The sequence below is a fragment of the Neopsephotus bourkii genome, unplaced genomic scaffold (genome assembly GCF_033783945.1).
Source record: "Neopsephotus bourkii isolate Nb327-2 ecotype Australia unplaced genomic scaffold, CSIRO-AGI_Nbou_v1 NB_638, whole genome shotgun sequence".
In the NCBI taxonomy this organism is placed as follows: Eukaryota; Metazoa; Chordata; class Aves; order Psittaciformes; family Psittacidae; genus Neopsephotus; species Neopsephotus bourkii.
In genome coordinates this window covers 408120-430688 of record NW_026901137.1, presented here as the reverse complement: position 1 = coordinate 430688, position 22569 = coordinate 408120, and the positions used below count along the sequence as shown (strand labels likewise).

At 38.9% G+C, this 22569-nt stretch overlaps 1 protein-coding gene and 1 long non-coding RNA gene across 9 annotated transcripts in view; one reads left to right on the top strand and one right to left on the bottom strand.

Annotated features, from left to right (window-relative positions):
• Positions 1–4988, bottom strand: part of LOC133211656 (uncharacterized) — a 90828-nt gene extending 85840 nt beyond the window's left edge. For both annotated transcript variants that reach the window (XR_009725256.1, XR_009725255.1), the window contains exon 1: positions 4561–4988. This is a non-coding gene — a long non-coding RNA (uncharacterized LOC133211656). The remainder of the gene's footprint in view (positions 1–4560) is intronic.
• The window catches only part of PCLO (piccolo presynaptic cytomatrix protein), a 362414-nt gene that overhangs the window by 334358 nt on the left and 5487 nt on the right, over positions 1–22569 (top strand). For all 7 annotated transcript variants that reach the window (XM_061352212.1, XM_061352216.1, XM_061352213.1 and 4 more), the window contains 2 exons: positions 19073–19207; positions 19819–19964. In XM_061352212.1, the coding sequence (XP_061208196.1) occupies positions 19073–19207; positions 19819–19964 (281 nt within the window). The remainder of the gene's footprint in view (positions 1–19072; positions 19208–19818; positions 19965–22569) is intronic.

The following is a 22569-nucleotide window of genomic DNA, read 5'->3' as shown; positions in this document are numbered from 1 at the left end:
ATAACTTGATGAAATATAACAAGGGAAAGTGTAGAGTCCTGCATCTGGGCAGGAACAACCCCAGGTTCCAGTATAGATTGGGGAACGACCTGTTAGAGAGCAGTGTAGGGGAGAGGGACCTGGGGGTCCTGGTGGACGACAGGGTGACCATGAGCAGACACTGTGCCCTTGTGGCCAAGAAGGCCAATGGCATCCTGGGGTGTATTAGAAGGGGGGTGGTTAGTAGGTCGAGAGAGGTTCTCCTTCCCCTCTACTCAGCCCTGGTGAGACCTCATCTGGAATATTGTGTCCAGTTCTGGGCCCCTCAGTTTAAGAAGGACAGGGACCTGCTGGAGAGAGTCCAGCGCAGGGCAACTAAGATGATTAAGGGAGTGGAGCATCTCCCTTATGAGGAAAGACTGAGGGAGCTGGGTCTCTATAGTTTGGAGAAGAGGAGATTGAGGGGTGACCTTATTAGTGTATATAAATATATAAAGGGGGAGTGTCACGAGGATGGAGCCAGGCTCTTCTCAGTGGCAAACAATGAAAGGACAAGGGGTAATGGGTACAAATTGGAGCACAAGAGGTTCCACTTAAACCTGAGAAGAAACTTCTTCTCAGTGAGGGTGATGGAACACTGGAACAGGCTGCCCAGGGAGGTTGTGGAATCTCCTTCTTTGGAGATATTCAAAACCCGCCTGGACACGTTCCTGTGTAACCTTATCTAGGCGCTCCTGCTCCGGCAGGGGGATTGGACTAGATGATCTTTTGAGGTCCCTTCCAATCTCTAACATACTGTGATACTGTGAAATCAGATTACTATTAACAGGCAGCATAATGGGCACTTTATTTCTATTTAGAGGCCTGTATCTGTTACTCAGGTGAGCTGTATTGTATGAATTTTATTTCAGAATTTGAAGTTGAGTGTCTTGCAGAGATTAATTAGATTTCTAGCAAGCCATTTCAGGATCAAGTCTGCAGTCTCCCACATAGGTATAATGGACAATGCCAAACTATATAAGTAAGGAGAAACAAAAATTGTAAAAGAAGTTAAAAACAGTGTTGACCTGAGTCATGTTCTATACATATCCTCAAATTTCAGATAGGAAGATAGTAAAATTTATATATCTGACTGATAAATCAAATCTTTCTCTCTTTGGAAGACCTACCAATGCAGAGATCATGTGGATTCATCACTGAGAGGAACACAAATATAACAGCATGCAAAGACTTGCAGTTCAGCAGTGTATCCCCAAGATTTGCTTGTAAACCCCCATGCAAAAGGACACTTCTCATACGTGTGGTCATAAACAGGGAGAAATTGTGCTGAAATAGCTCAAAGATAAAAAGTGGTCTTCAGGTTCTTCAGCCATGTAGCCTTGTCTTTCACAATGATAATTACTTTACAGAAATAATAAGCACTACCACCTCAGTCAGTAAGTCCATTAAACTGAGCAGAGTAGTAAAGTTTTTATATATGTGGTATTTTCCAAATCAGATGGGCAGCTCGATACTGCTCTCAGGGAAGCAAATGAAAGCCAATTTTACATGATGAATCCAGACATTTTACTTTGAATTTGGCAGAAATTAATTCAGGTTCAGTCATATTCGCTACTACTGAAAATGCTGGCATGTAGACTTTTAGGAAAACACTTTATGACAGATCATAATCTGAAATGATCTTTAGTGACTTTGTTACTGTTACTGAGCTAATCTATACTTGTACCTATATGTCAGTATTTGTATACTTAAATAATATTTCTATTTTTATTTTTATTATTATGTCATCAGTGTTCAATTGCATTTGTTGCAAACTCAGTGAACATCTGTTGAAGTCACTAAATAATGTCAAACACTAATGAGAACTGCTGACTAGTTTTCAGAGACTATGAATTTTTCACTGTCTTCAATCATTTAATATTCATCATACACATTAGGCAGCTGAAATTATTTCTAAGATTTTCTACAGGTGTTAATGTTTTTCTGACCTTCCAAATCGAGGAGAATACATATGATGTATTTCTCTCTTCATTTTTAGTTGAAAAAAACCTTTTTACTTTCTGTTCTAAAAGGATTTAAACTGTAAAAAGAGCCTGTGTAATTTCTGCAGGCATTGGAATCATATTAATGGATAATGATCACAAATATAATGTTTGCCATGCTTTATTATATAATCAATATACAATAATAATATTAATTTTTTTCCAGGTCCCAGGTATTTTACATTTCAATATCCACAAGACAAGTTTTAAATCATTATGTGCAAAGAATCTGTGTGGCAGTTTCAGTCTGTGAGATCTTGAAAAGCCCTACTTTCAATTCCTATATGCACAGATCTAATTTTTGAATATAAATTACAATCAAGATTTCAACAGTCATCTCCAAAAGGCAGGTACAAAATCTCAGCAATTCTTGATAAAATCATGAGTGTTGACTTCATAAAATCTGTGAGCAGTCTCAAAGCAGTCTCTCTGTACTATAGCAGGAGAGAGAAAAAAAGCTTCGTTTCTATTTAAAGACAGTTGCCAGAAAGTATATCTACAGGAGCTGCCAGAGCATTAGCTCGCTATGAGATATTCCTTTGTATCCATTATTAAAAAGCTTCAGTTAATTATACAATTATGTACCATGAATATACAATCCAGGAACAGAAAGAAATCTTTAATGACAAAAGAGTTGGGGGGGGGGGGTGTATATCTACAAATAGATGGCATTTGCTTCAGTGACTTCATAAAATTTAGGGGGAGTTTCTAAGCCTGCTAGCCTGACAGACATATTTAAATACAAATACATGTGTGTTTTCTAATTCACTTTTTCTTGGGCACATAGTTTAGGCAAAACTTCATCAGAAATGTTTCCCAGTTGCAGGTGGAATTGCTGCCAAATCTAGGTGAAAGCAAACCCATCATAGCCTCAAGACTCCTTACTTGGGACACTCTCAGCTCTAAGAACAGGGTATTGAGTACTTCTATGTGGCACCAGGGATAGGTTTCAGCACCTGAGATATTAACATTTCCAGGAATCAGTCTCTGACTTTTTTTGCACTCTCAAAGAGCCCAAATAAATGTTTTAGATCATCATCACATTGGAAAATTTTCAGTCTTGGACTATAAAACTTTTTCCCTTTGCATATCTTCCATCAACCTATCACATCCTCCCATTACTGAAAATTAGGCCCTTCTGTTTCTCTAAAATCTGTAATTTCCAGCACTCCTTTCTCCATAAGAGGACTTCCCTTATCATCTCCTCCATTCCCCAGAAAAGTTCAGTATCTTAGGAGCATTACTGACATTTTCACTCCAATAGAAGTTTGAGACTTCTTCTATAGATTTGTTTAGTTACTTGGAACATGGATTTATCATTTTCAGCTTCACCATTGGTTTTTAAGTGATATATAATTCCATTTACTTAACAGGTTTCTCTCTAGTTCATGAACGCTGTAAATAGGAGTATCCTTTCCCTTTCTCTATTTCTTTCCATCATTTCAGTCTTCACCACAAAGTCCTATGAGTGCATTTGCATAAATGCTGTACTATCCCTGTATTTTTTTCTTCTGTTCTAGGTCTTTATATGTTATTCCTTATTCAAATGTATCTCTGTGGACTTTAACCACACACATCAGTTCAACAGTGCGATGAAATACCAACTTTAGGATATGTCTGCTATAGCAGTTTGAGGTCATCAGCATTGCATGAAATAAAGAATAATGACATGGCTGAGAGCTGAATGAGAGGGAAAATGTCAAGTATGTATTTCAATGAAAAGCAGGTACTTTAGACTATAAAGACTTCCAATGGAAGGTTATAAACTTAAAAAAAAAAAAACAAAAAAACCCAAAAGACCCCTAACAAACCAAACCAAACAAAAACAAACAAACAAACAAAAACACAGCAAAAAAAACCAACCCAAAAGCATTTAACAGGACCCTCTGGGCAGGAGCTGAATGGTAAATTGGTATTTCTCCAAAGTGGTAACAACTTCAAGAACCGTCTCCATCTCCACATTACTGTAAGCAATGCTTCCAGGCATCAGCCCTGTAGAGACTGTAGAACTCTGAATTCTGCATAATACTTTGGAATATTCTGCATAATACTTTGAAATATTCTGCATAATATTTCTGTCCATCCCTTATGAGCAAAATTTGGGTGAGCATATTTTTCCAGTTTTGACTGAGCTGATTCCATGTTTATCCTGATTAATGGAAAGGATCATCCCTCATTGCTCTGTTGGACAGATTATGCAGGTAGTTGAATTCCAGTATTAATTATAAGTATTCATTTTTATGCTAAAATTTCCTAGGTTCTTTACAGCCAGCCACAAAACACTCTGCTGGTCCTGAAAGACCTGTCTTTCTTTCATGTATTAGACACAATGAGCTTTGCTAGAATTATCACAGCTCTTACTATCACACTGTATAGGCAATTTCTCATACTCTTATACTTGGTAGTCTTATTAGCAACAATTATTTCAATAATCATTCTTATTTAATGAGAGAGAAACAGTATCACAACAGTGGGCTTCTACTACTGTATTAGGTAATGTAAGTATGCAAAATAAAATCCATTAATATAATAGCATTACCTGTCTTCCACATGAACAGTCAGTGCAGAAGCATCTGCTGTGGTAGGCAAGCTGTGCAGCACACACGACTGTGCTCACCAGTGTGTAGTTCCAGGGAGGTATGAGCAAGACTTCAAGCATATTTCACTGAAGAGCCTCAGAACTGCAGTATAAATCTGAGGGGGGATCTGCAAAACATAATGTGAGAAATGAATAGGCAGGTTCTTACCAAAAATTTTCATCTTCAGTTACCATGATAGTGTGCCTACTAGGTTTTTAGCACAAAAGAGTGCTAACATATTGCGTTAGCCTGAGTATGTGTATGGATATATTTGTGTATACAAATGCCATCTTCCACCTCCTTCTCCGAGAAAGATTTATAGAGTTACATATGCCACCATGTGTTAAGTAATTTTTTATGGGCTATAAATGACTTGGCCAAGCTGTGAAATGAAACAGCTTGTTCCTCCACTGCACTAACAGTGCAGGCTCAGTGCTTATTGTCTCTGCAGTAAATATGCAATGAGCTACTCTTCAAACTAACTGGAACAAAACCACATCATATATGATACTTATGCCAATTCCTATTCACTTTGTATACTTCCCTGTTATAGGACAGCTTTATGACAAAGGAAAAGTACCAAAATATTCTGTTATTTGCACTGCTACCTCAGAAAACGTCAGGTTTTTTTTAGCTTGTTTCACAGTATCACAGTATGTTAGAGATTGGAAGGGACCTCAAAAGATCATCTAGTCCAATCCCCCTGCCGGAGCAGGAACACCTAGATAAGGTTACACAGGAACGTGTCCAGGCGGGTTTTGAATGTCTCCAAACAAGGAGATTCCACAACCTCCCTGGGCAGCCTGTTCCAGTGTTCCGTCACCCTCACTGAGAAGAAGTTTCTTCTCAGGTTTAAGTGGAACCTCTTGTGCTCCAATTTGTATCCATTACCCCTTGTCCTTTCATTGTTTGCCACTGAGAAGAGCCTGGCTCCATCCTCGTGACACTCCCCCTTTATATATTTATATACACTAATAAGGTCACCCCTCAATCTCCTCTTCTCCAAACTATAGAGACCCAGCTCCCTCAGTCTTTCCTCATAAGGGAGATGCTCCACTCCCTTAATCATCTTAGTTGCCCTGCGCTGGACTCTCTCCAGCAGGTCCCTGTCCTTTTTAAACTGAGGGGCCCAGAACTGGACACAATATTCCAGATGAGGTCTCACCAGGGCAGAGTAGAGGGGAAGGAGGACCTCTCTCGACCTACTAACCACCCCCCTTCTAATACACCCCAGGATGCCATTGGCCTTCTTGGCCACAAGGGCAGAGTGTCGGCTCATGGTCACCCTGTCGTCCACCAGGACCCCCAGGTCCCTCTCCCCTACACTGCTCTCTAACAGGTCGTTCCCCAGCCTATACTGGAACCTGGGGTTGTTCCTGCCCAGATGCAGGACTCTACACTTTCCCTTGTTATATTTCATCAAGTTATTCCCCGCCCAGCTCTCCAGCCTGTCCAGGTCCCTCTGGATGGCAGCACAGCCTTCTGGCGTGTCGGCCACCCCTCCCAGCTTAGTGTCATCAGCAAACTTGCTGATAGTACACTCAATTCCCTCATCTAAATCGTTGATGAATATATTAAATAATACTGGTCCCAGTACCGACCCTTGAGGCACTCCACTAGATACAGGCCTCCAACTAGACTCCGCCCCATAGACTACAACTCTCTGGCTTCTCTCCTTCAGCCAGTTCACAGTCCACCTCACTACCCGATCATCCAGACCACACTTCCTCAATTTAGCCGCAAGGATGCTGTGGGAGACCGTGTCAAACGCTTTGCTGAAGTCAAGGTAGACCACATCCACCGCTCTGCCATCATCCATCCACTGTGTTATTTCCTCATAAAAGGCTACAAGATTGGTCAAGCACGACTTCCCCTTGGTGAAGCCATGTTGACTGCCCCTCATAACCCTCTTATCCTTGATATGCCTTAAGATGGCACCAAGGATAAGGTGTTCCATCACTTTCCCAGGAACGGAGGTGAGGCTAACCGGTCTATAGTTACCCGGGTCCTCCTTCTTGCCCTTTTTGAAGACAGGAGTGACATTTGCTTTCCTCCAGTCCTCAGGCACCTCTCCCGTTTCCCAAGACTTGGTAAGGATGATGGAGAGCGGTCTAGCAATGACCTCAGCCAGTTCCCTCAGCACCCACGGGTGCATCCCATCTGGACCCATGGATTTATGGATATCCAGATTGCTCAACTGGTCTTTAACCCATTCCTCATCGACTAAGGCAGACCGCTCCGTTGACCTATCTTCATCCGAGGTCTCAGCGGTACAGGGCTCTTCAGGACTGCCTCCGGCAGAGTAGACAGAGACAAAGAAGTCATTCAGTAACTCTGCCATCTCTGTATCTTCTGTCACCAGGGCACCAGTCCCGTTCATCAGCGGGCCTACATTGCCTCTGGTGTTAGTTTTACCTGCCATGTATATTCTTCCCAAGTGGCCAGCCCTTCCTTCCATGACCTGTAAACTCTCCTCTTCCACTTGAGCATACCGAGCAATTCCCTATTTAGCCACGCAGGTCTCCTGACCCTCTTCCTTGACTTCCTACGTGTCGGGATGCTCCAATCTTGAGCTCGGAAAAAGCAGTCCTTGAACGTCAACCAACTATCTTGGGCCCCTTTCCCTTCAAGCAGCCTAGCCCACTGGATTTCCCCTAGCAATCGCTTGAAGAGGCCAAAGTTTGCCCTGCTAAAGTCCAGGGTTGCGATTCTACTTGCTATTCTACTGACCGTACCACACAAGATCCTGAATTCTACCATCTCGTGGCCGCTGCAACCAAGGCAGCCCTCAACCTTCACACCTTCAACCAGACCCTCCTTGTTAGTGAGGATGAGATCCAGCAGCGCACCTCTCCTGGTTGGCTCATCCACCATTTGCATGAGGAAGTTATCATCCATACACTGGAGGAACCTCCTGGACTGCGGCTGGGTTGCCGAGTAGTCCTTCCAGCAAACATCAGGGAAGTTAAAATCCCCCACGACGACCACGGCCTGTGACTGTGAGGCCGCTCTCAGCTGCCTGTAGAAGGCCTCATCAACTTCCTCACCCTGATCTGGTGGCCTGTAACAGACCCCCACAACAGTATCGCCCCTGCCAGCCTGCCCCTTAATTCTCACCCACAGACTCTCGACTCGCTCATCATCTGTCCCCTGACAGAACTCAACTCATTGTAGCTGCTCTCTCGTTTACTGCTTCTAAAATCTTTAGCGTGTCTGGCAAAACTAAGCCTGTGCTAAAACTGTAGGTAACATACTCCTGAAGTCAGCATTTTAACCTTGAGCTGGTTTTATCTTTCTAATTATCTAAATTCTTTAAAGATCTGCCTTTAATTTTTTCCATCTACCTGAGGCTTGATTTTTTTCTTTATTCAGACCAGACATCCAAAACTCTAAAAGGAATGAAAAATCATCACCTAAGCAACTATCTGCCTTAGCAAATGGGGGAGTTCCTGTAACAGAACATGTTTTATAGCTTACGTTTAAGTGTAATATGACTGCTTTTGTTTCTGACTGACCCACATATTTCGCAGAAATTATATAAATACATTTTGTTTTCATGTCACTCTGCTCCCTGAGTGGTCAGCAGGCTTCCTAAGAAAACAATTGCTTCTCAGAAATGCAATCTTCACGTACTTTGATTTCATTGCTTTCATTTTTAGCTGCTGCTCTTAGGAAACATGTAGTTCTTACAGTATTTGCAAAGCACTCTTGTGTATTTTGTTGGTGGATGTCTCTTTGCATCCCAAGTATAAAATATTATGTCCAAAGGATCATTTTCTCTTTAGATACAAAAGTAAGATACAAAAGTATTTACAAAAATAAATAATATGCAAAACTTCCTTGGCAATCTAGTTGTTTTCTTTCTGATACCCAATGTTTCTGGATTATATTTATAACTATTTGATCCTTTTTTATTATATTTTGGGACAATTTTTCTACTATCTCCTACTACCACCCATGGGAGTAATTTCACTCATCTTAAATTGCTCATATTATTTCCATTGTACTTTCATCATTGTAATAATAAATAATAAATGGACTTTAATCCATTTCCTGGATTTTCTAGTGCTTCAAGACAGAATGTCTAGTTTCACGACATCAAGCAGACAAAAATAATAAAGAAATCTGTTGTGATAGTCACATCTCCATACACATATTCAGAGCAAGAAGGTGCAAACTTTTCCATTATTTTGGCACAGAAGGTGAAGCTGGACTCTAAAAGGATTCTTTAATTTCAGACTGTATTGTCAAACTCTCAAAAACTCACTTATAAAAACTAAAAATAAGATAAAAATATGTTTGCCATGTGAGAAGGAAAGTAGCTTAAGATTTATCATCATTTAAATGAGAACCTAAGCAAAATCAAGCAAAATCATCCCTGTTTTTGTATAGGTAAAACCTATTTTCTGTTCTCATACTGACATGAAAAAAGAGCTTGCAGACTGACTTGTCCTACTTTAACAGAACATTTATGCTATATTACACAAAGATTATTGTAGTATTGTGCAAAATGCTTCACTGAACTGTGGTTATGTCAAACACAGCCTTTTAATGGCAGTTTGCAAATTTCTTCACCTTTACGCAACACATTTTCTCCTTGGTAAAGCTGCACTAGAATAGGCTTAAAATAATCAATGTTCAGGTTGCTCTGTATGTGCCATTTAATAGTTTTCTTCTTTTCCCTGTATGAACTTTTGTCCATCCGAAAGTCAGAGCAAAGTGTACCTTTCATCGTCAACATTTCAGATGAGCTGTGGCAAGCCATCTTTTATGCAGCTGAATCTGCAGCGTCTGATATGTCTCCTTATGTAAGATGCTAAAATTGTGAAAAGAAGACAATGTATATTTAAGCTCAGGCAGTGATTTATGGTGAGGATGAAAAGGAGAAAAGGTGTTTGAAGAGAGTTTTGCCTTGTGAGACATGAGACTGCATAGTTTGCCCTTACAGATTCAGGCTGCTCCTATCTTTGAAGTTCAGTTAAAGTAGAAAGAATAATTTCAACTATCATTTTACCTTTCTGTCACTGAAGTTATAGAAAATTGAGATGAAGATTTGCATTTTGATACTTCTAGCTTAGTTTAATTGTTTATAAATTAGTTTTCTAAATCAAAGCCATCATCTCACCTCTCAACTGTCACTGAAAAGAAAAGCAGGTACCTCCAGAAGACATTATAAGTTTGAGGAGATATTATCCCTACTGACTACAGAGTCTAAGGAGTTTCAGTTAGACACCTAAGCTTCCTTATGATTAACGTGCCACTAGTTTATTATTCTAAAGCAAAACTAAATTTTAGGGATTTCTGGTCTTTTTCATAAATTGTGGAGAGGATTTGATAAAATAATCAGCTTAGAAAGCAAGGTTTGCCTTCTGCAGAAGTATAAATATAAATAAGAGTTATATAGAGGGATGTAGTGCGAATTCATTCTGTAACTCCGTTGACTTTCCTTACCCCATTTTTATTCTTCCTCTACCTACCACTGGTCAAATACACACAGGTATTCTGTGTTCATAATTAAAAGCAACCTCTATAGTCATAGAATAATAGGTTACGGTTGGAAAGGACCTTAAGACCACCTAGTTCCAACCCCCCTGCCATGGCCAGGGACACCTCCCACTAAACCATGTCACCCAAGGCTCTGTCCAACCTGGCCTTGAACACTGCCAGGGATGGAGAATTCACACTTCCTTGGGCAATCCATTCCAGTGCCTCACCACCCTCACAGTAAAGAACTTCTTCCTTGTATCCAATCTAAACTTACCCTGCTTAAGTTTTAACCCATTACCCCTTCTTCTATCAGTATAGTCCCTAATGAAGAGTCCTTCCCCAGCATCGTTATAGGCCCCCCTATGAGGTCACCATGCAGCTTTCTCTTCTCCAGGCCAAACAGCCCCAACTTTCTCAGCCTATCTTCATACAGGAGGTGCTCCAGTCCTCTGATCATTCTCATGGCCCTCCTCTGGACTTGTTCCAACAGTTCCATGTCCTTTTGATGTTGAGGACACCAGAACTGCACACAATACTCCAAGTGAGGTCTCACGAGAGCAGAGTAGAGGGGCAGGATCACCTCCTTCGAGCTGCTGGTCATGTTCCTTTTGATGCAGCCCAGGATACGGTTGGCTTTCTGGGCTGCAAGCACACACTGAAGCCGGCTCACATTCATTTTCTCATCAACCAACACCCCCAAGTCCTTCTCCGCAGGGCTGCTCTGAATCTCTTCTCTGCCCAACCTGTAGCTGTGCCTGGGATTGCTCCAACCCAGGTGTAGGACCCTGCACTTGGCATGATTAAACTTCATTAGGTTGGCATCAAACTGATCACCTAAGTTTGTTGACTGGGATATTTATAGTTGTTATTATTTTCCCTCCATTTATTCTGAATTCCTGTATGGCACAAGGACTACTCTCACAAAATACTGAAAAAATCTCTTGGAGAAATCACTGATCCTCTATACTGTCCGTTAGGTCACTGATTTGGACAGCTTTTGACACTAGTTCTTCTCTAATCTTATTGCCTCATTAACCTCTTTCTACTGCCTCACTAACCTTTTCCTACAATGTTTTTGTTTGCCACTTAACAGAAATAAAGCTGTTTGAAGCTTGATTGATACAAGTTTGTGATTTTTATGTTTCATATTTGAGCATATGAAAAGTATCCATTTTATTTTCCCACAGAGCACTTTAATTCAGACCAAGAATTTTTACATATGGCATCAGTCCATGGTCATCATTAGTTTTTCTTTTATTTTCCTTTTAAAAGAAGTGAATAAAAGTTCTGAACAAGGTTCACACACCCCAATAAGAAGGAATGGAACAGAGCGTTTGGTTTTTTTTCTGGGAACTATTCCACACCTCAAAACCTCAACAGGCAGACAGCTTTCTCTGTTTTCAAACGTATTTTATGCAACAGTTTTTCTTCATCTGAAAGTAAAAGCTGAACGGTATTTTCCTTCAAATAGTTTTTTACTTAATCCTACTAAGAATTCTGAGCATATAGGCTAAATTTCTGCAAGGGTATATTCAAAACTTTGTGGGCAATGAGCCTGTTAGCTCTAAGAATTATAACTTAAGTTGTCAGCTTGTTCATGTGCCTGGGCTTTAAAGGCAGCCACTCTCACTGCGTGCAATATTGTAAATTGTGTTTGTTGTGAGCAAAGTTCCTTAATTCTGCTCTTCTCCCTCATTACATGATTGCATGCACATCACATCAGAGGAGACAGGGAGGTATTAATAAAAGACCTTAGTCTTCTTTGCTCATCTCAGAATACACAGTATATTCACTGCAGTTGACCTCTTCAGGGTAAGGAGAGGGAAGGGAAAAAAGAGCAGTTCCCTCGGTTCATGCCTGCTCCCACTACAGAGCATCCCTGTATCCCAGAGGTAACCTATTTGTCAGAAGCTGAATTTATATTCTTTGCCACCTCAGAGGAGCATGACTGCCTGCACACCATATCCCTACCTACATCAGGTAAGGGAGGGAATAGATCATAATAATACCTGATTCTTTTATGTGTAACAGCACCTAGCCTTCTCATAGGCAGATTAGAGAACACTCTGGACACATAACAGGGACCCTCAGCAGCTGCAGCTCCTCTTCAGAGCAGGGGAAAAACAAAGATAGCCTTACTCAGAGCATTAGTTTGTTCCATGACTGGTTGATAGCACTGTGCAAGACAGACTGGGTATCCACTTGCAAGAGAAACAACAAATTTCAGACCCTGCATGCATTCAATCTCATCTCTGTGGAGCCAGAGAACATATTTATTGAAATAGTCCTATGCCAGTAAGCCAAACATCTCTTTAAAGCACTGTGAGACAGGAGGAGGTAGTTGTTAAGACTGTATTAGATGTCTGATTTTTCTTACAGTGGGGAACAAAAAGATAAAACCAGCTTACAGAGAAAATTGTGGCAGTTTTCAAGGAGAAAAAAAAAACCAAACAAACATGGGACAAAGGTGACAGACAATAAGATGGTAATGAAAAAACTCAAAGGACAGAAAAGGCTGGAGCCTGTAAACATTGGAAAGCATTGTGTATAAATCTCATCCGTCATTATTTTACAACTGCTTTGCCAGTAGCTCATGTCTCAGCAAGAGGATGAAAGGCATTATGAGTACAAGCAGCTGGTCCAGTAAAGTAAAAAAAAATTGCTTAGAAAAGATTGGAAGGTTTTGTCTATTTTCAGTTCTTGGTATATTAAATTTTAAAATGGTATTGAATACCCTTTTGCTTTACTTTCAGTTAGAGTTGTTTAATACTGAAATGTAAATAATAAATGGTTAGTACTTGCAATAATACTGAATTATTTATTGCAAGATGGTGATGTTGTCTTGTTTTCCTGAAGCTGTCTGCTGGAGGATGGACTTCTCATTCTCAAAATAGCATTAAAGGGATCCAGCAGAAACACATTTCTTGCTACAACAACACTCTGTTAGACAGAAAATTCTGACCACACGAACATCATGGATTATGGTGAAGGGAAACGTAACAGTGATATGGGTCCTCATCAGCTTTTCTAAGTCTTTGTGTTTTCTCATGAGATTAGGGATCACACACCAAAGCCCTGTTTATACTTACATGATGAAGTCTCTCTCCTTATAGTATATGCAATCCCAGTTACTAAATCCAAACAATTTTGAGTTAGAGAAGTGGATGTTATTATCTCTGCCTCTGAGATTACGCACGGAGATGAAGTCTAAGATCACAGCTACTAAGGGACAGGAATCTCAGAACAGAGCCCATGGTTTTGGGTTCTCTTTAATCATGTCTCATATTTTAAAGCTGTAATTTTTGCTTTTTTTGAATGAATTTCTCGAGGACCCACCTTGGATTCCTTAGACTTTTTTTTTACATTCTACTACATATTCTAACTTTCTTAATATTGCAAACACACCCCAATATAGCTGAATGCAACACATAGTTTATTAAAGAAATCCATAGGTAACATAGGGAACGTTTGAGTTGCTTAAAAAGGTAAATGTAGCTGCACCAAGTCCAGGTCATTAGACACCTTTGAGACAAACAGTTGTAAAAGGCACCAAAGAAAGGCCTGCTTTCTGTCAATAAACATTGTATTGAGCTCTCAGAGGTTCATTAATTTAATCTTGCAAGGTATCAAATCAGATAAAGACCTAAGGAAATTAAATTAGTTCTAACAGAGGATGTCTTTATTTTTCATCATATGCCTATGATGACATCATGGTAATCATTACTCACCTCTTCATCGCAGACTAAAGGATTATGGAAATTCTGAGGCTTGCTACTCTCAAGAATTATAGCTGTAACATTCAGAAGAAACAATACTTCATGTTATACTCAGAAATGCTTTAAAAACAAATTGTGTGGCAGATTTAATTCCCTTCAGTTTGTTCGTGGGGAACACTCACGCAAAATACAAAATAGAAAATACCAGAAAGTACGAAATATCAGAAGCTGCTAATGCAAAAATCTGTGGAGAATCTTTATTCCCAAACTTCCCTCAAGAGAACATTTTACAGAGTTGCACCATGTAGTCTCATAACTGACATTTGCACTGTCACATAATTTCTCTCTTTGGTTGACTCCCTGATCAGGATTCTCTTATGTCCATACTGAATTATTTATTTTTCTCCTGGGAATTCTGCTGACACAGATTTGCTCTTTCGGAAAAAAAAACAAACCATAGATTCTGGAGAGAGTCTGCTCATCTCCCAACAGCAGAGGGCATGTTTGTTTCCCTGTGCTCTATATAGACGGTCAGCAACAGCACAGCTAGCCCTGCATCACCAAATACTCCAACATTCTCCCTTGCTCTCCCCAAGAGCAGCATCGTTTTCTATATACCAACATCATCATGTTACAGAAGGACAACTCTAATTTTCTCAGGTTCGTTACACTAAAATATCATGAAAAAAAAGAAAACCCAAGCACTTCTCTGTTCTTGCCATAGGACGACAACCAGATGGGGGTCAGAAGACATAGACCTAACGACAAAGCAGTGTGGATATGGAATGTGTCTGGTCTTCTTTCAAGGAGTTTGCCTGCAGCATCAGAACAAGCCTTATTCTTCACCAACATTAGGTTAATCTGGGATTGTTCTCTGGGATGGGTGTGTTCAGAGGTATGGAAATAATATGAGTACTCATAATCAGAAAGTGTAGAAATAAACTCTGAAGAAGTGTGTATTCTTCTTTAAATACAGCCGTCTCTCTGAACACACACAAAAGCAAAAATAGGAGGAGAAATCCTGCTAAAGAAAATCATGGCTCCATGTTCCTTCCTCTTTTACAGTCATAGACTCAAAGAACGGTTTTTGTTGGAAAGGACCTTAAAGATCATTTAATTCCAAGTTCTTGCCACGGGCAGGGACACCTTCCACTAGAGCGGGTTGCTCAAAGTCCCCTCCAACCCAGCTTTGAACACTGACAAGTTCGGGGCAGCCACAGCTTCTCTGGGCACCCTGTGCCAGCTCCTCACCACCCTCATAGTAAAGAATTTTTTCCTAGAATCTAACCTAAATCTAACATCTTTCAGTCTAAAGCCATTCTCACAGTCATGGCCTTGTAAAAGGTCCCTTTCCAGCATTCTTGTAGGCCCCTTTTAGGTACTGGAAGCTGCTCTAAGATCTCCCTGGAGCTCTCTCTTCTTCAGGCTGAACAACCCCCAACTCTCTCAGACTGGCTGCATAGGAGAGGTGCTCCAACCCTCCGATCATCTTCCTGGACCTCCTCTGGACTTACTTTAACAGGTCCATGTCCTTCTTACATTGGGAGTCCCAGAGCTGAATGCAATCTGTTACGTGGGATATCACGAGAGCAGAATACAGGGGGAGAATTTCCTGACCACTTTTTTTGTGATGCAGCCCAGCATCACCAACATTGAAGGAGGTATTCCATTAATATACCCAGCTTTCTTGGGCTCCTCTTCCCTCCAGGGCTTTATTCCATGATAATCTGCCAAGCAGATCCCTGAAGAAGCCAAAGTCTGCTCTCCTGAAGTCCAGAGTAGTTAGCTTAGTACACGCCATCCTAGCTGCCCTAAGAGTCACTGCAGCCAAGGCTTCCATTAAACTTCATATTCTAACCACTCCCTTCCTTTCAGTGAGGACAATGTCCTGGTGATTTTATTGTTGTTGCAGTTGTTTTTTGTTCAGTTGGTGATTTTATTTGGTTTGTGCTGCTTATTTTTTCCAACATCTGAATTCTTTGAGCAGTAGGAGGATGATCTATATCATAAGGAATTAAAAAACAAACCCCAAACCAAACAAACCCCCACTACTACAACCTCCAATTAGCATTGCCACACTCAGTAGGCCAGACCCACTGGAAATTGCTCAGAAGAAAAATCCTTGACCATAAAATGTATGAGTCTTGAAGCTCCAGAAAATAATTTCTTACCTATTTTGCAAACAATGATTCTGTTATATAAAAAAAAAAAAAAAAAAGAGAAATTATTTTCAATATCCCCTTGTTTTGAATTCTTCTGGGTTTTGAATTTTATTTTGGATTCTACTGCTCTTGCTCACTCTTCTGGAACAGAAGGAGCCCTTACTAACTTATACTTAACCATGAAACAAATGTCAGTTTATATATTTCCTTAATTTTGTTTTTTGTCCATCTGGCATCCATTCAGAAAATTAGTCTAGTGTTGCTCATCAGGTAGCAGCATTGAGGCATCTCATATTTAAATTTCCAAGTTTAACATGCTCACACTGGAGTATGCGAATAGATAGTCAATCTATCTCATAGTCAATAAATGTGAAAATTATCTCAGAAATTTACATTTAGACAATTGAACTGAACTAAATTCCTGTCATTGTCCAGTGAGATTTACCTGCTCATTTAAATACATTGCTGAACCAGCCTTGATATCACAAACTGATGGAGACAACTATTTACTGCTGTCTTGGGTAATTTTGCTTGACAACAGACATCTGATCAAAAAAGGAACAGGAGCACAATCCATAATTAATAGTGGAAGCTGACAACAACAGTGCAGATGACACATCCTGTGATTTAAGCAGAAAGTCACTGAAGACTAATAGCAAACTAATTACCCTTTCAAAGCATGGATTGTGACAGTTCTACAAGAGGGACAGTTCATGTTACCATCACCATAGTAAATTTAAACCCTTTGACTTCTGAAATACCTTACATCAATTTAAATTGACCATCACCTTTTAATTGTTAATAGTTGTTTAATAAATCTGGTCACTAAAAAGAGGCGTATTGTCATGTAAAAAATCACCAATATATTTAATCATAGCTATATTTTTAAAGAAGTAATTAGTTACTGTTAACATGTTCCTAAAGCGAACACAATGTTGCCATGCATGCCCACATTCCCCCTCAGTAAGTCTGTGTTTGATATATATGTAGCAGGTAAAATATTGCACAAATTCAGCTTTAGTGTTTCTTATCCTTTTCAATATTTATCCTTTGTTTGTAGAAAACAATTTCATCCTTTTCCACTCCTTGTTTCCTAGGCTCAGCTACAATGTCATCATTTTAGTTCTTTACTGTATGGTTGTTTGCCACTGTGATAATCCTGGTTTGCACTTGTTTCATCTAGCATTCATCTTTATTGAAACAAATATTAATATCAAAATTACAAATTATTTTCCAGTATCTCAGAAAGCCATATTAGTACTTTCCTAGAAAAATATGTAATGTCTTTTCATTATATTTACTTTTTTTAGAGTTACACTGTAGCATTTATCATCATCCAGTCTACCAAAATACCTAGTTCCATTTACACATAAGTTACAATTAGTTTTCTAAACTTATGTAAGAATGAAAAAAGTTGTGACTTGGAACTGTATTTTAAGTTATTTCTACCAATGCAATCCTCAGGGTCAGCCAATCCCATGACACCCTGGGCAATTTTATTACAAAGAACATTCCTGTCCAGTTTAGCGCACTGTGGCCTCTCTCAACAGCTCATAGACAGTTCATTATTAACAGTTCTCCATACCATCATATCTCTTTTTCCAGTTAGAGGGTCAGTTCCACAAACCGGTGTACCTTTGCTCTATCCTTACACACCTGTCAAAGGAAAGATGCAATGTACATATGTGAGAAAGAGTGAAAAGACAAGCCATGGAAGGAATAGGAATCTCTTTAAAATTCTGCTAGGCTTAGAAGTGGTGATTTATTTTAGTGCAATATTTCGTAAGGAGGGTGTTATGGCTTTTTTACTGCATGCTGTGGGAGAAATGAAAATTAGTATGGAAGGACAAGAAAGCTATCATGCTTCACGTGCTTGCAGCTGGAGTTCACTGTTTTCCTCATGAGGCTTAAGTAGCAAATCAGGATATTTGTCATAAAGAGTATCCCAGCTACGGATGGTCTTTGCTGCTGCCATCACAAAACTTGGGCTCCATTCTCTTTGCACAAACATATAGCAGAAAACAAGATGCTACTATTGTTCAAACCTATAGGAAGGAGTTTGTGGTGATTAAATATAGTGAAAGAATCACTCTCTTCTTAACCGGTCCTTTCCCACCTTACAAACTATGGGTGAAACACTGACCCAGCTGAACCCCAATCGAAAATTTGTATTGACTGTAACTGGATTCCAGCTTGAGTTTGTGAGGATGGTTGGGGCCCCACGTTGTAAGTGTGATTATTTGTTATTAATTTTTTCATTCATGATCTCAAAATATATTTCAAGTAGGAAAAAAATATAATGTAGGATTGCACATGAACATCTGTGAAGCAACAGGTGGCATTTTTAGTGAGGATTATTCAAATTTGGTTATACGTTTTTAATACAAGTAGTCTCTCAATGCCACTTGGTAACTTTCTACTCTTTATGAAAGAAGCTTCTCCAGGTGTGTCATAATTGTTAATTTCTGTAGAATTGCTTTGTTCCTTACAACATTTTGGCACCAGTTTCTAGAATTTCCTGGTAATGCATTAAAGCCTCAGCCTGCTGGCACCAGAAACTAGGTAATAAAGACTTCCAGAGGCTTTATGGTTTGTTTTTTTTTATAACTAATGTCTAAAGAGAAGAGGAAGGTGAAATAGTATTTTACAGTAACAGGACAATAGATATAGAAGCACAAACCTTGTTATGACATGATGCTATTATAGACAGCACTGTGTTGAGGGTACGGGCTCTGCTTATGTCACCTTTCTCATTTAGAAGATGTAGCTCTGTTCTACTTTGCCTGGCTTTTGTAAAACCCTATGGGAGGACAAACAGGAAAAGCAATTGCCTGTATTCCATTCTTGTCTTCTCTCCATTTCTGGACTGATTTAGAGAGAAATCCATACGAAGCAGGAATAATGGGCCTGTATTTCTGGCCACATGGCCACTTAAGAAGGAAAATCACCTTTAATTTTAAAGGTCACAGTAACTACTTCACTTAAAATTGTGTGAATGATACTGCTCCATATTTGTAAGAAGGTGAAATGAAATGCTAACTTCACCAAAGCCTTAATTCGTTCATTTCCTTTTAAAATAACGAGGGTTGCTTTTTTTGCTTTTTCAGGTAAAACACAGGTTATGGGTGAAATCAAGATTGCATTAAAGAAGGAAATGAAGACAGATGGAGAACAGCTGATAGTAGAAATCCTTCAGTGCAGAAATATCACATACAAATTTAAATCTCCAGATCATCTACCAGGTATCACACAGAAACCACCTTTACAATACTTTGAGAACATTAGGGAGGATGTATCTGAAGTCATTTAACATCACTACTAAAATGGGGAAAAATGTGCTTCTTAACCAGAATGACATATTTTATAAGATTCTATTTGAAGTGCTTTTTTTCTCCTATGAGCAATTTTAATGAAAGTAAAATTTTTTGTAGAAGCAGATTACATTCTCAGAAGTTAATCCTCTTTACATATACTTCTGATTGTTAAAAATTAATCCTCTTTTAAGTTTAATAAAAATTATAATTCCCTAGATTATTGAAGAACAATTATATGGACTGAAAAATGTATTTTGGAGAAAAAGCTTTTTAAAATTTAAAAATGCATGTTAACAGCAATATTTTCATATGTACATAATGACATCAAGCTGTTTGTTCCGTTAATGTCATCACTGTAAACACAAAATAATTCCCTTGGAGTGAGTGAGGTGGTTCCATTTCTACATCATGTGAATGAGAAAAAATACGGCTCTGTAAAATACCATGCTCTGATTTGTCACACTTCCCTTCTATTGAAATCATTAACAACGATTATTTAAGAGCTTCTGTATTTAACTCATTGAAATGTTCTTCCCCAGACCTATATGTGAAGCTGTATGTTGTCAATATGACTACCCAAAAGAGAGTAATTAAGAAGAAAACCAGGGTATGCAGACATGACCGAGAGCCTTCATTCAATGAAACATTTAGATTTAGCTTGAGTCCTGCTGGGCATTCTCTTCAGGTAATTCTGCATTTTATTAAAACCTAATTTTGGATGTTGCCCATGTTCTGCTATGGGCATGTAAGACCAATATTCTACCTCAATTGTTTGCTGAAAAGAGAAAATTACAAAGGAAATAACACAATTGCATAATAATGGAAATGTCAGGCTGAAGGAGACTTTATAAGAAGGTTTAATCCATTGCCCCACACTGAGGAAGGGTATAGACTGAGTCTGAAAGTTTTAAGCTTGACCTGTTCTTACAACCCCTGAAGAAAAAAGTTACGGATGCCTTCCAAAAATATTTTCTATGCATTTAGAATGTTTAGTGTAGTATCTAAATTAAATACACCATGTTTTAAATTAATTTAACCTATCTTTATGTATCCTCAAAAAGCACAGAGGAAAACTGATCTGCTTTCTTTTTATAAAAAAATGATTGCACACTGGAATGTTATCATCATATCTCTCCTCCCTATTTTTCCAGGATAGGTAAATAAAATTTCTTTGATCTATCCTGTTGCCTATGTAACTAATGGTTTTATCATTCTCTCCAGTTCTTCAACTTCTTCAAAAGTTGTTGGTGACTAGGATTAGACACAGTAGTCATAATGTCAGATAATGCAAAATTATTGATTATGCCAATCGAAATATTCATGAAAAATATATGAAACATATGTTAAAGGAGATTACGGCATTTTCAGTCTGTGGCACACCAAATGATATGTGAAACTGATTCAGGAATAGTCCCTCTCCTGTGTTTTAGTTGCTTAGACAGATCTGATCATTTGGTCAGATTTACTTTTTTAGGGGGTGAGGATTCACTTTACTTACTTTGATTTGCTTTCATATGAGTAGATAACTAATATAAGCCAGATATTAAGGCTTCCTTTAGTCAGTGGATAGGTATGGACAAAACCAGGTGTATATGCATGCTAAAATTAAAAGTAAGTGGGAGGAATTGTTGAGCATACCAGCATTCATTCGATGTACCTTTAAATCTCAAAGACTGATGTAAACAAGCCAGCTACATTTTGATGACTGAAGTTAGACTGGATCATCTGAATGCTGTGTTAGGCTTATTAGTTGTATCATTAAAATTAAAGCCAAAATGGATGTCACTTACAAAACAAGGCCAAAAGAAATAGATACTCTTTTCCCTGTGTTAAGGTGTCCTAACACCCTTATTGATTCAACAGACTTAACGAAAGAATGTTTAAGTTGTTATATTACCCAGAAAAATTCAGAGTAGTCAATAAAGTCTTGACAAAGCTGAAGAGCTAATATACCTGTAAAAAATGTGCTTCCAGTGGTGGTCTGATGAGGAAACTGTAAGGGGTGTGTAGACCAGTAAAGAAAAATTCACAGAATCCTACAGAAAAACAAGCCATCAAGATGCTAGTGAGGGAGACGGTGAGGGAGGTAGCCATAGGAACAGTCAGCCTCAGACTTGGCAGCATTTCCTTAGAAACTCTGTGATATGTACTGGGGCTGCACACCAGACGTAAGAGAACAAAGGCTGTAAAAGTAGAGTTTAAAACAAACATAAGTGTTTCTTCATGCAATTTGTAGTTCAAGCTGTAAAATTTATTGCCCTAAGATATTGTGGATAATAAATAATTTCATGGAAAAAGTAATTGGAAACAACAATTGGACAAATTCATGAGGAAAATACCTCATAGACTGTTAAATGCAAACAGACCACTTGTGAGTCAGGAAGTCAATGGTACACAGGTATTTTGAGAAAGTGACACTACATGGTTGCCTTGTTCTTATAATCTTACTTATACACCACCCTATACTCTCTCAAAAGCAGAATATTTGCCTGGAGAGATCTTTAATCTGACTCAATACATCTGTTCTTATACACTCTTCGCACTTATCAGACAGTTTATTCCTGACAAAGCATGAAGTTTGTTGATTTGAATGCATAATTTGAATGATGAGCATTAGGGGAAAAGAAATGGACATTATCAAAAGAGATGTGGGAGAAAAACAAAACCAGAATGCGTAGAACAAAAATGGAATTGGAAGATTAAGAGGGGAAATAAGATCAGAAAGAGGGAGTAAGATGATATCAAACTTAATAATCATAGAAAGTACATTGTAAAGAGAGATGAGAATGACCTGGAGGCAGAAATTAGGACAAGGGTTAGGACAAGGGTCTGCACTCAAAAAATCAGCAGCAAGAGGTGTGAATATTATTCATAAAAATGGGACACTGAGTTATTGAGAAAGAAAAAATACTAAAAAAAAATAAAAGAAAAAAAGAAATAAAGGAGAAGAAAAGAATTGCCAGAATTTTCTGTTCAAGAGTATTTGAAATAAGGAAAAGACACCCTGATGATTAGAAACCCAGACTAGCTGATTCAGAATAACAAGTCTGAAATTTAAAGCAGAGCAGGGAAGGAACAAGACTGAGAGACAGATAAACTAGAGGACAGATACTAGGGATCCACCTGGGAGTGGAGAGAAGGATCAAGGACTGAAGCGATGAAAAATTTGTAAGGAATTTTTCCTCTCCCAAAACTGTGGATGTGTCAGAATGAGAATGTTCTGCAGAAAACATTTTGACAGGTTTCACACAAGCACTTTCCTCAGCCCTTGGCAGTTTGCTTGCTCGATT